Source organism: Geotrypetes seraphini, chromosome 5, assembly GCF_902459505.1.
Source record: "Geotrypetes seraphini chromosome 5, aGeoSer1.1, whole genome shotgun sequence".
Taxonomy (NCBI): domain Eukaryota; kingdom Metazoa; phylum Chordata; class Amphibia; order Gymnophiona; family Dermophiidae; genus Geotrypetes; species Geotrypetes seraphini.
In genome coordinates this window covers 203,161,414-203,173,935 of record NC_047088.1, presented here as the reverse complement: position 1 = coordinate 203,173,935, position 12,522 = coordinate 203,161,414, and the positions used below count along the sequence as shown (strand labels likewise).

Here is a 12,522-nt window from a genome sequence, read left to right as displayed (position 1 = left end):
GCTTGGTGGACAACTTGAGTCATCTTCTGCAACCTCACGAATGGACACTCCATTCCTCGCCTCTTCATCACATTTTTTCACAGTGGGGAACGCCTCAGATAGATCTCTTTGTAGCTCCCCACAACCACAAACTGCCTCAGTTCTGCTCCAGGATATATTCTCCTCATCGCCTCGAGGCAGATGCTTTTGTTCTGGAATGGATGAATCTCTTCCTGTACGCATTCCCTCCATTCCCTCTCATTATCAAGATTCTTGTCAAGTTGAAGAACGATCATGCCACCATGATTCCGATTGCTCCTCGGTGGCCGAGACAACCTTGGTACTCCCTTCTACTTCAACTCAGCAGCAGGGAGCCATTTCTTCTACTAGTTTTTCCATCTCTGCTTACACAGAGTCAGGGATCTCTGCTTCATCCCAACCTACAGTCTCTACACCTTACAGCTTGGTACCTGTCAACATAACTCCTCTTCATTTTTCTCAACCTGTAAGAGACATTTTAGAGGCTTCTAGGAAGCCTACCATTAGACAATGCTATCACCAAAAATGGACAAGATTTTCTACGTGGTGTTTTTCCTACAATAAGGAGCCTCAACATTCCTCCCTATCTTCTGTTTTAGATTACCTTTTGTGCTTATCTGCCTCTGGCCTCAAGTCTATATCGATCCGAGTCCATCTCAGTGCAATTACTGCTTTCCATCAGCCTATTGAAGTGAAACCCCTCTCTGCTCATTCGGCGGTTTCCAGATTCATGAAAGGACTTTTCAATGTCAAACCTCCTCTCAAACCGCCTCCAGTGGTTTGGGACCTCAATGTTGTTCTTGCTCAGTTGAACCAATGTCTATGGCTCATCTGAAGTATCGCACTTGGAAAGTGGTGTTTCTCATTGAATTCACTTCTGCTCGAAGAGTCAGTGAACTGCAAGCTTTAGTCGCTGATCCACCTTTCACTGTGTTCCATCATGACAAGGTGGTTCTCCGTACTTATCCTAAATTCCTACCTAAAATGGTTTCAGAATTTCATCTCAACCATTCCATTGTTCTTCCAGTATTCTTTCCAAAGCCTCATTCTCTTCCTGGAGAATCAGCTCTTCATACTCTGGACTGTAAACGTGCTTTGACCTTCTTTTTGGAACGCACCAAACCACACAGAACTGCTCCTCAACTTTTTGTCTGCTTCTATCCAAACAAGTTGGGACATCCAATCTCTAAGCGTACCATCTCCAACTGAATGGCTGCTTGTATCTCATTCTGCTATGCCCAGGCTGGATTACACCTACAGAGTAGAGTCACAGCCCATAAAGTCAGAGCAATGGCAGCTTCAGTAGCTTTCCTCAGATCTACACCTATTGAGGAAATTTGCAAAGCTTCTACTTGGTCCTCGGTTCATACTTTCACTTCTCACTATTGTCTGGATGTTTTCTCCAGATGGGATGGCCATTTTGGCCAGAGAGTATTACAAAATTTATTCTCCTAATTTGCCAACGCTCCCACCATCCCATTCTGGTTAGCTTGGAGGTCACCCATATGTGAGAATAGGTTGCCTGCTTGTCCTGGGATAAAGCACAGTTACTTACCGTAACAGGTGTTATCCAGGGACAGCAGGCAGCTATTCTCACAACCCACCCACCTCCCCTGGTTGGCTTCTCTGCTAACTATCTGAACTGAGGAGATGCGCCCTGCGCTGGGCGGGAAGGCACTCATGCATGCGCGGTGTGGCTGACTCGAAACTTCTAGTTTCTACAAGCAAGTTTGCGAGGCTTCCGCATCCGGGCTCCGTCGATGACGTCACCCATATGTGAGAATAGCTGCCTGCTGTCCCTGGATAACCTGTTACGATAAGTAACTGTGCTTTTTCTGAGTTATGTTTTAGTCTGAATTCTGTCATCCATTGCTCCATTAAATTTAGTACTTCTATTGCTTTGGGAATGACTTCCGAGAGAGAGTTAGTGAATGGGATAATGATCGTGAAGTCATCTGCATAGCTAAATAATTTTATCCCCAGCTGGGACAATTGCACACCTAATGAAGACATGTAGACATTAAAAAGCAATGGGGAAAGTGGTGACCCTTGCAGCACGCCAGATGGATTGCTCCAGGTATCAAAGAGATCGTAATTGAAATGTACTTGATAGGTGCGAGACATAAGGAAACCTCAAAACCAGTCTAGTACCTCTTCTCTGATACCAATTGCATCTAAGCATTGTAGCAGTTTCCCATGGTTTACTAAGTCAAACGCAGAGCTCATATCGAATTGCATGATCAGGGCGATAAGTCCTTTACTGAACAGGAGGTGTAAGTTATCCAAGATAGCCGCAATTACTGTCTTAGTGCTGAACAAAGTCTAAAACCAGATTGAATTTCATGTAAGAGAGAGAATTGATTAAGATATTCCATTAATTAGGTATGTACCAATCCTTTCATGAGTTTTACAATAAATGGAATTGATGCTACTGGTGTTTAGTTGGTGACTAGTGCTGAAGATTCTTTGCTATTTTTTGGAAATGGGGTTATTATTATATGGCCATTGTTAGTGAGGAATTTTCCATTTTTTAGATTATTGATTAAATAATTCAGCAAAGATAGTTTAAAGTCTAATGAAGCTGCTTTCATAATTTCTGGGGAACATAAGTTCAAAACACAATATGATTTTGAGTACTTGTTATATAGTTTGATATAGTTATTCTATTCTAAATCTTGAAAGGAACTCCAAATCATGTCAGCTGGAATAGCATTTCCTTGTATGTTGGCTATTTGATGTTCATATGTGTCATTTGTCGAACAGTTAATTCTTAGGTTTTTAATTTTTGAATCGAAATGCTGTGCTAAATCATTTGCTGAAGGTAGTTTGATACTATGCACGAGTTGAGTGTGGTGTGTGGTGTTAAATAAATTCGTAACCAGGTTGCACAGCTCTTTTGTATTGATCCCTTTTGGGCTAGTGTTAGATAAGTCGATTATGGCAGAGTAAAATGCTTTACGTTTTTCTTTTATCAGTTTATAGATTTTTATGTTGGATCTCCAGTTGTTCCTGTCTGTCAATTTTCCTGTTTTTTTCCCAATTTTTTCTAGTCGTCTGACTAGTTGTTTCATTTTTAGAAGTTCGGTGTCAAACAATTTGTTATATTTATTCGAGCAGCTTTTGCTGTTTCGTTTAGGAGCAATTTTATCTAAAATGGAAGTGCTAGTTTTCATCTAGTGATCCCAAAAATCAATCCCTTCTCCTTTTAGGTCCTGCCAATCCAATCTAATTAGCTTCTTTGACTGGGTTACAAGAAAACTGGATATAGGGGAGTCCCTGGACGTCGTGTACTTGGACTTCAGTAAAGCTTTTGACAGCGTCCCACACCGCAGGTTGTTGAGCAAGATGACATTGATGGGGTTAGGAGAAACATTAACTGCATGGGTCAGGGGCTGGCTGAGCGGCAGACTTCAGAGGGTGGTGGTTAATGGCACCCTCTCCAATACGTTGGAGGTGACCAGTGGAGTACCGCAGGGCTCGGTCTTGGGCCCGATCCTTTTCAACATATTCATAAGAGACCTGACTCAGGGGCTTCAAGGTAAAATAACATTATTCGCAGATGACGCCAAACTATGCAACATAGTAGGTAAAAACTATGCAACATAGTAGGTAAAAGCCCTTTGCCCGACAGCATGACGCAGGACCTACTCTTATTGGAACATTGGTCCTCGACTTGGCAGCTAGGTTTCAATGCTAAAAAATGTAAAGTCATGCATCTTGGCAGCAGAAATCTGTGCAGAACTTACACTCTAAATAGTGAGATCTTAGCTAGGTCTAAGGCAGAACGGGATTTAGGAGTGATCATTAGTGAAGACATGAAAACAACCAATCAAGTGGAGAAAGCTTCATCTAAGGCTAGACAAATGATGGGTTGTATCCGTAGAGGTTTCATCAGCCGGAAGCCCGAAGTCATAATGCCTTTGTACAGATCCATGGTGAGACCTCATCTGGAGTATTGTGTACAATTCTGGAGGCCGCATTATCAAAAAGATGTGCTGAGAATTGAGTCGGTTCAGTGAATGGCCACCAGGATGGTCTCAGGGCTCAAGAATCTCCCATATGAGGAAAGGCTGAATAAATTGCAACTATACTCACTCGAGGAATGTAGAGAGATGGGAGATATGATTGAGACGTTTAAATATATCACAGGCCGTATCGAGGTGGAAGATGATATCTTTCTTTCTTAAAGGACCCTCGGCCACAAGAGGGCATCCAGGGGCGGGCAATTTCAGGAAGTATTTCTTCACCGAAAGGGTGGTTGATCATTGGAATGAACTTCAACTGCAGGTGATTAGGGCCAGCAGTGTGCTAGATTTTAAGAAGAAATGGGATATGCATGTGGGCTCTCTAGTAGGGTGAAGTTAGGGGGGCGGGTCATTACGATGGGCAGACTTGATGGGCCGTGGCCCTTTACTGCCGTCATTTTTCTATGTTTCTATGTTCTATGTATCTCCGCTTGTAGTTCATATTGTGACCAATATTCCTCTGGATTGATAGGACCCCTTGTGAGATGCTCTCTTTTTATCCTTGGTTGTGTTTTAGATTTTAAATTAGTCCAGTTTAACTTGAAATAATAAGTAAAATGGTCAGACCAGATATCGTGGCACCAATTATCAGGCAGAGAGATGGAAGGGTCTAAAATCTCTTTTGTGGACATAGCTACCACGTCTAAGTGATGGCATTTTTCATGTGTTTGTGTGGATACAGGAAGAGTATAATTAAGTAAAGATAGAAAGTTTTTAAAGTCTTTCACATCTGGATTGTCCTCTTCATCTAGATGTAAGTTTATGTCTCCTGCAATGATATTGCATAAAGGAATAATTGAATTATGTAGGACAAATTCACAAAAGTCCTCTTTGGCTTTTGGCCAGCTTTTCGGTGGGACATAAAATAATATGCAAGAAAGGGATTCTTCTAGTTCCTTATTGCTGATTTTACAAGCTAATATTTCTAATTGATTGGTCATTTTGGAATCCAGTTGTTCAAATTCAAATCCTTCTTTAAGAATAATTGCTAAACCTCCCCCTTTCTTCCATCACGATTTAGCATAAGAATTTTAAGATTATCTGGTAGAAGATCATTTATTATTGGATCTTCTTCAGATAGTAGCCATGTTTCCATTAGAAAAAGACAGGCTATTATCCAATCTTTAATTACGAAGGCTTTATTTCTGACAGATCTAGTATTAAGATAAGCACAGGGAACAGAGGCGGATGTGATAGGTTGGTAGATATAGTAGTTCTGATAGGTTTTACATTCCTTATCCTTTTTTTTAGGTTACTTTGATGTCTTCTGTTACTTGAGATTACCTTAATATGATTTACCCTATCTTCTTGTGGGTCAATTATGTGCCTAATAGATAGGTCGGGATAGTGACTTGAGTGTAGTTATGGATATAGTGCAGTGTTCGCCCCAGAATTTTTTTCCAGCTGGGTGGCATGAAAAGGTAGCCGGGTGGAGCGGGATGCGGAAATTTGGTGGTTAGAATAGGGTCATTAAATCTAGTGGTGTACCTAGTATATATGACAGCCAGTACACCTTCAGAGAATAGCCCCAACTGACATAGCTTGAGGTCCTCATCAGCTGGAGTATTTATATTTTATATTTACATTAGAGGCTCTGGCAGAGACCCATTTACAAAGTATGTATTCTTCCCAATTAATATTTCCAAATTAATAAAATGTCTTTGCTTATTTGTAAACGGGTCTCTACCAGAGCCTTTAATTCAGCAGCATAATTAAATGAAATAACTACTTCTGAAGTCTATAGGGAAGGGCAGGGAAGGATTCAATTACTTTTAGGGACATTCGATTCCAGCGGGGATGGGTTTGATTTATGTCCCTGCGCAGCTCTCTACAAAATATTTGAAAAATCATTGGGGTTTTTTTTTTAACTTTAGCTTTATTCAAATTTTTAGTATAATAAACAAGTAACAAACTTGCATAAGGGTTAGAGACTAAGGGCCTCTTCTATTAAACTGCGCTAGCAGTTTCTAGCCTGGGGAGCCATGCTGAATGGCCCGCGCTGCTCCCCACTCTCATAGAGTTCCTATGAGCGTCTGGAGCAGCGCGGGCCATTCAGCTTGGCTGCCCGCATTAGAAACTGCTAGCGCAGTTTAATAGACGAGGGGGTAACATTCTTAAGTCATAATGACTATTTCAAGTTAAACAAATATAGAAAATTAATAATTGATTATTTAGTCCACAAAATGTGATCCAAGAACAAAGAAAATAATCAGGAAAAATAGGAAAATTATAAAATCTCAATAGGACAGAATAGGAGACATTGATCTATCACCCAGACAGCCGGTTCTTTAAACTGTGAAACATTGTTAGTATGACTGGGAGGGCTGGTTCTGAATCTGATGTGGGGTTTGCAGTTTGTGACTATTGGTCATTGATTGTGGCTGTTCTCTTTGCTGCTGCCCTAGGTGACGTCCTAGTTTTACCTAATAGTTAAACTGACCTTGGAATGAAAAGTTAAAAAGTTAAATAGGAGAGAGATGATTAGAAGTTTGGTTACAGACAAAATTCAGATTAGGTAAAGATATAATATTACCTTATTGGCATTAATCAAGTATGTGAAACGTTCTATAACTGTAACTATTTAGAAATTATGTTTTAGTTTCAAGTTTTTATGGCGTATAATCCCCCTCCCACACACACAGTTTTGATATTTATTAATGCATGTTTGTAATTATATTTTCAGACATGCTAAGTGTGTAAAATCTAAATTGTAGACATTCAGAACTTAGCTTTCCTTTGAATACTATATTACTAGTGTGGTTAACCCCTTGGAAAACGTTTACAAAAGTATGAAATCTAAAATAGTTTAAAAATCATAGTGTGAAACTATGGGTGCTGGACAGCATACTGTTTATTGCTTGCTATAGCAGCTTTTAATACTGAGAATTCTCTGTTTTCTCTACTAAGTATAATTTGTTTTTGATACACTGAGGAGTTACAGTTAGAAAAACTCTCTCTCTTTTCTAGATAATGATGGATCATCAAAATATGTCGGAACATGTTCTTTGTATGGTTTTATACCTGATAGAATTGGGACTTGAACATTCATCTGAGGAAGAATTGGATGAAATGGTAAGAATTCAAGACATACAACTGGCTTGCTTCACACTTGTTAAGAATTTGCCATCTCTGAAGCTTAACAGAGATTCAAGTTGAATGTCCAGAATTTTTCAGTTAATATTGTGAGTTCCTCATCTTAATGAATTTAGTTGCTGTACTTCTTGAACTAGTAATACTATAAACTTGTTTTAATGATTTAAAAAAACAAACAGAATTGTAGTTCTTGTACAATACCTCTAGAATCTGCACCATAGGTCATTTATCTCTTCCAGCCTTAAAACTGTAGGGAATTCAAAACCAGTCTTTAGCCACTCCCTCTGTGGTTATCTCCTGTCACTCACCCCTGGAATTCCAGTTTAGTTTTCTACAGCCTTAGCTGTAGGGGCTATCTTTTCTGCTCGTGCTTTTATTTTTTCTAAAAGTTCTAATCAATTGATTTGTTCTTGGCGCGGGTCATTCCCTGGTCCTGAAAAGGGGTTTGGGGATGGTTTCCTTGCATGCCCTAACCCCGTCCCCTTGCAAAATTGCCATTTTCCTGGGATCCATGTGATTTTCCCGGGCCATTTTAAGGCAAAATCGGCACCTGCGGCAGCCATCTTGGATTTTCTTTAAAACTTTTAAAAGTACAGTGGTACCTCGGTTTACGAGTGCACCGGTTTGCGAGTGTTTTGCAAGACGAGCAAAACATTTGCAAAATCGGTGCCTCGGAAACCGAGCATGGCTCGATTTACGAGTGCCCCCCCGCAATCCGGCACCCTCCCCCCGCGATCCGTCACCCCACCCGACGCGATTGGGCATCCCCCCACCATTATCTGGCACCCCCACCACGATCCGGCACCCCCATCCGATGCGATTGGGCACCCCCCCCGCCACAATCTGGCACTCCCCCAACGCTTCTTACCCTCATCTGGGCACTGGCACCGGCATGTCCTGTGCTTGGTACCGGTGCCTGAAGATTGGCCTCCTCTTCTGCTAAGCCTTGAGTATCTGAGCATGCTCAAGGCCTGCGAGTTCACGTTCAAGACCTAGCAGAAGAGGAGGCCGATCTTCGGGCACCAAGCACAAGACATGCTGGTGCCGGTGCCCAGATGAGGGTAAGAAGCGGCGGGGGGTGCTGGATCGTGGCGGGGATTGCCCAATTGCATCGGGAGGGGGGTGCCGAATCGTGGCGGGGGTGCCCAATCGCGTGTGTGGGGGGGGGGTGCCTGATTTCAGGGGAGCCTTAGGGGGGAGCAATGACGGTTCTCGTGGTGGGGGGGAACGCATCAAAGCGAGTTTCCATTATTTCCTATGGGGAATCTCGCTTTGATAAACGAGCATTTTGGATTATGAGAATGCTCCTGGAACGGATTATGCTTGTAATCCAAGGTACCACTGTATATTTTTTTGACCTTAGGAGCATAGTTTTCACTCCAAACTCCACATATGGCCTCCTCAAGACAGGATGGCAAGAATTCTTGCCATAATTTCAGCGGATGGGTGCCGGATTCACAGCCGTGTATCATGTGCGCCATGGCCCGAAAGGGGGCGAAGCGTGCACAAATTCCAAGCTCCCCTCCTCCGGAGGGACCCCATTTATCTCCATTTCAACTGGAGACACGAAAGTCGCGTCCGGTGTGCCTTTGAAGCATTCGGAGGGCGCTTCCGCGAAACGTAAGTGCAGTTCTGGGGAAAAGTCTCAGAAATTTGCTAAATACTCTAAAACTGAGGCATGCAGAGCGTCTCTGGCCGCTGGCGATATTTCCCCTCCCAAATTTGTACATAAGATGTTTCAGGCTTTCTGGTTAAAAAAGACTATGCTTGCTTCTACTCAGAATCCAGTGCAGCAGATGGGTTCTGCCCTTCCTCTGGATTCCAGCATGTCTGTGTGTTCCTACTCAGGGACACCAGAGAGCAGACTGGTGGTGTGCGACAAAGGCGAGCGATTAAGGCGCTTGTCTTAGCGAAGGAGCCGTAGAAGGAGCCAGGAAACTTGGACACCAGCAGAGTAACACCAACAAACTCACACCAAGTGGGAAGGTAGGTACAAATCCCAGACTTTAGCTAGCTGCACAACAGGGCACACTCCCTCACATACCACACACCTAGAGGGGAAATGAGTACTCACTGACTCCATCACTGACTCCAACACTGTAACGCAAGCAGACTCAGAACACACAATAAGCCAGCAGACTCATAACAAACAGGAAGGCAGCCACAAGACTCAGTCTTTAGCTAGTTACACAGCAGGGCACACACTCCCTCGCATACCACACACCTTAAGGGGAAACAAGCACTCACAGACACTAACACAGTAACACTAGCGGACGCAGATCAAACAGTAATACTAACAGACTCACAACATAAAGGAAGGTAGAAACCAGGAAGCCAGTAAACAACCAGACGACAGAGATAGTGGGTCCACAACCGATTTCGCTCAAACAACTCAGAAGGGGAACAAGAGATGGATGCCCAAGGAAGTCAGAAGGTGAGCTTTCCAGTCTTCTGCACCGGCTGCAATATGTATGACTACCTCCCTTCGGGGACTAGGGCATACATTTGCAGTCGTTGCATGGAGCTGGATAGCTTGAAGAGGCAGGTCCGGCTGCTAGAGGAGATAGTGCAGAATCTAAAAGAACTCCTCACCTTTGAAGAGGAAATCCGCTAATAGGAGAGGCTTCTAGAGCAGTTCAGTCCAAATGAAGAGGTCAAGGAACTAGAAAGATACATCAAGGAAGCACACCAGCAGCATGTGAGGAACTGTTCCCAAACAACTCAGGAAGACGGCCTGGAGAAGTCTGGAGAGAAGGAAACGGAGACAAGGGGCGATCACACACCAGGAGCAAGAGGGAGACTGCCTGGGGACACCCCCCACCTGAAGAGCAGATAACAACTTTAGGAGTATCACAGGAGGGAGAAGATCGGTCCCACACCATGGATGTGGACCTATGACCCCAAAGGAACCACCGAATACAGAAGCTGGGGATCATCATGGGAGACTCCATCTTACGGCATGTGGACAGCTACACTGCAGGAGGGAGAGAGGATAGAATCGTCACCTGCCTGCCAGGAGCAAGAGTGAAGGATGTGGCCAACAGGATCTCCAGGATCATAGACAGCGCAGGGGGAGAGGACACTGCTGTGCTTATCCACGTGGGAACCAACGATGTGAGCGGACAGAAGTATGACAGGGAAGAAATGAAGGGCCAGCTCCGCGCACTCGGAAGAATACTGAAGATCAGGGAGGTGAAGGTAGCCTTCTCTGAGATCCTCCCGGTACCTAGAGTGGATGGAAGGAGACAAGGGGAACTGCAAGCGATCAATGCCTGGATGAGACGATGGTGCGAAGAGGAAGGCTTTGACTTCGTGCGCAAGTGGACAACTTTCTGGGGAAGAAGCAAGTACTACAGGAAGGATGGACTGCACCTCAACGAGGAAGGAGCAAGAGTATTGGCAGGCAACATGAAGAGGGCCATCGAGAAGACAGGGGAAAGCCGACAGTCGACCACCAGTCGATGGTCCGGGCGACAGGATGTCCCATAGAAGTAACTACGGACAGCTACTCAGGCATAGGAGGGGACGTGCAGAAAGGAATACCGTAAAAGAACCAAGGGAGACTGCTAAGATTAAAGAGTCCAAGAAGGTAACACACAGGGAACTCAGATGTACGTATACGAATGCAAGAAGTTTGAGAAACAAAATGGGAGAATTAGAAGCAATAGCGAAAAACGACAAACTGGAAATCATTGGCATAACAGAAAACTGGTGGAATGATTAAAAAAAATGGGATACAGTACTACAGGGATACAAACTGTACAGAAGAGATAGAGTGGGGCAAAAAGGTGGAAGTATTGCCCTATGTGTTCGTGAAGAAATAGAATCTGTGAGAGTGACTATGACGTAAGAGAAAGTGAAGCTGGAATCCCTCTGGATAAAAATTCCCAGACACAACGGTGCTGACACAAAGATTGGTCTTTACTACCGACTGCCAGGACAGGGGGAGGAAACAGACTCAGAAATGATAGAGGAAATTAAACACGAATGTAAGACGGGTAATGTTGTAATCTTGGGGTATTTCAACTTTCCAGGGATAGACTGGGACATGGGAACCTCAAATTGTGGCAAGGAGGCAATGTTCCTGGAAGTGCTAGGGGACTGCTTCCTGGAACAATTGGTGGGAGAGCCGACAAGAGAAAACGTTACCTTGGACTTGGTCCTAAGCAGCATTACGGGGCCGGCTAAGGAAGTAGAAGTCACAGTCCCGCTGGGGATGAGCGATCACAACAGGATCAACTTCAAACTCTATGTCGGGAAGAGGAAAGGTACTAAAACCTCAACCACGACTTTAAACTTTAAAAGGGGAAGATACGATAGCATGAGAACCATGGTGAAACAACGGATCAAGAAAAAAATGGGCAAAGTCAAAACGGTAGAACAGGCTGAAAAATACTATCACGGAAGCACAAAGCCTCTACATTCTGTGGATGTCCAAAGCAAAGAAAAACAAAGGCAAAAGAGAGTCGGCGTGGCTTACTAAAGAGGTTAAGGAAGCCATAAAAGAAAAGAAGGACTCCTTCAAAGCATGGAAACGCACAAAAACAACTGAAACTTGGAACAAACACAAGGGTGATCAGAAGAAGTATCACAGGGTGGTGAGGGATGCCAAAAAGAACTATGAAGAGAAAATAGCGCAGGAGGCCAAAAACTTCAAGCCCTTCTTCAGTTATGTGAAAGGGAGAAAACCCGCAAAAGAGGCAGTGGGACCGCTGGACGACCAGGGAATAAAAGGGTACATCAAGGAAGACAAACAAATCGCAGACAGACTAAATTCCTTCTTTGATTCTGTCTTTACAAAGGAAGATACTGCAACAATTCCAGAAGCGGTAAAAGTGTTCAAAGGAGCAACAGAGGACAGCCTTACAACAGTAGAAGTGGACTTGGCCAGATTGACAAACTCAAAAGTGACAAATCTCCTGGACCGGACGGAATTCATCTGAGAGTCTTGAAAGAGCTAAAAGTGGAAATTGGAGAACTATTGAAAAAACTTGCTAACCTGTCAAATCAAAACAGGACAGATACCGGATGACTGGAAGATAGCGAACGTCACGCCGATATTTAAAAAAGGATCAAGAGGAGTACCTGGCAACTAAAGACCTGTGAGTCTCACGTCAGTCCCTGGGAAGATGGTTGAGGCGCTGATCAAGGATAGCATAACCCGGCACTTAGACAGACACGACCTGATGAAAGCCAACCAACATGGATTCAGGAAAGGGAAGTCATGTTTGACGAACCTACTTCAATTTTTTGAGACAGTGAACAGACAAATTGATAATAGAGAACCAGTGGATATTATATACTTGGATTTTCAGAAAGCATTTGACAAGGTTCCACATGTAAGACTCCTCAGGAAACTGCAAGGCCATGGAATAGAAGGAGACAT

At 43.6% G+C, this 12,522-nt stretch overlaps 1 protein-coding gene across 8 annotated transcripts in view; it reads left to right on the top strand.

Annotated features, from left to right (window-relative positions):
- The window catches only part of UBR3 (ubiquitin protein ligase E3 component n-recognin 3), a 533,613-nt gene that overhangs the window by 250,274 nt on the left and 270,817 nt on the right, over window positions 1-12,522 (top strand). For all 8 annotated transcript variants that reach the window (XM_033944451.1, XM_033944455.1, XM_033944453.1 and 5 more), the window contains exon 21: window positions 7,011-7,115. In XM_033944451.1, the coding sequence (XP_033800342.1) occupies window positions 7,011-7,115 (105 nt within the window). The remainder of the gene's footprint in view (window positions 1-7,010; window positions 7,116-12,522) is intronic.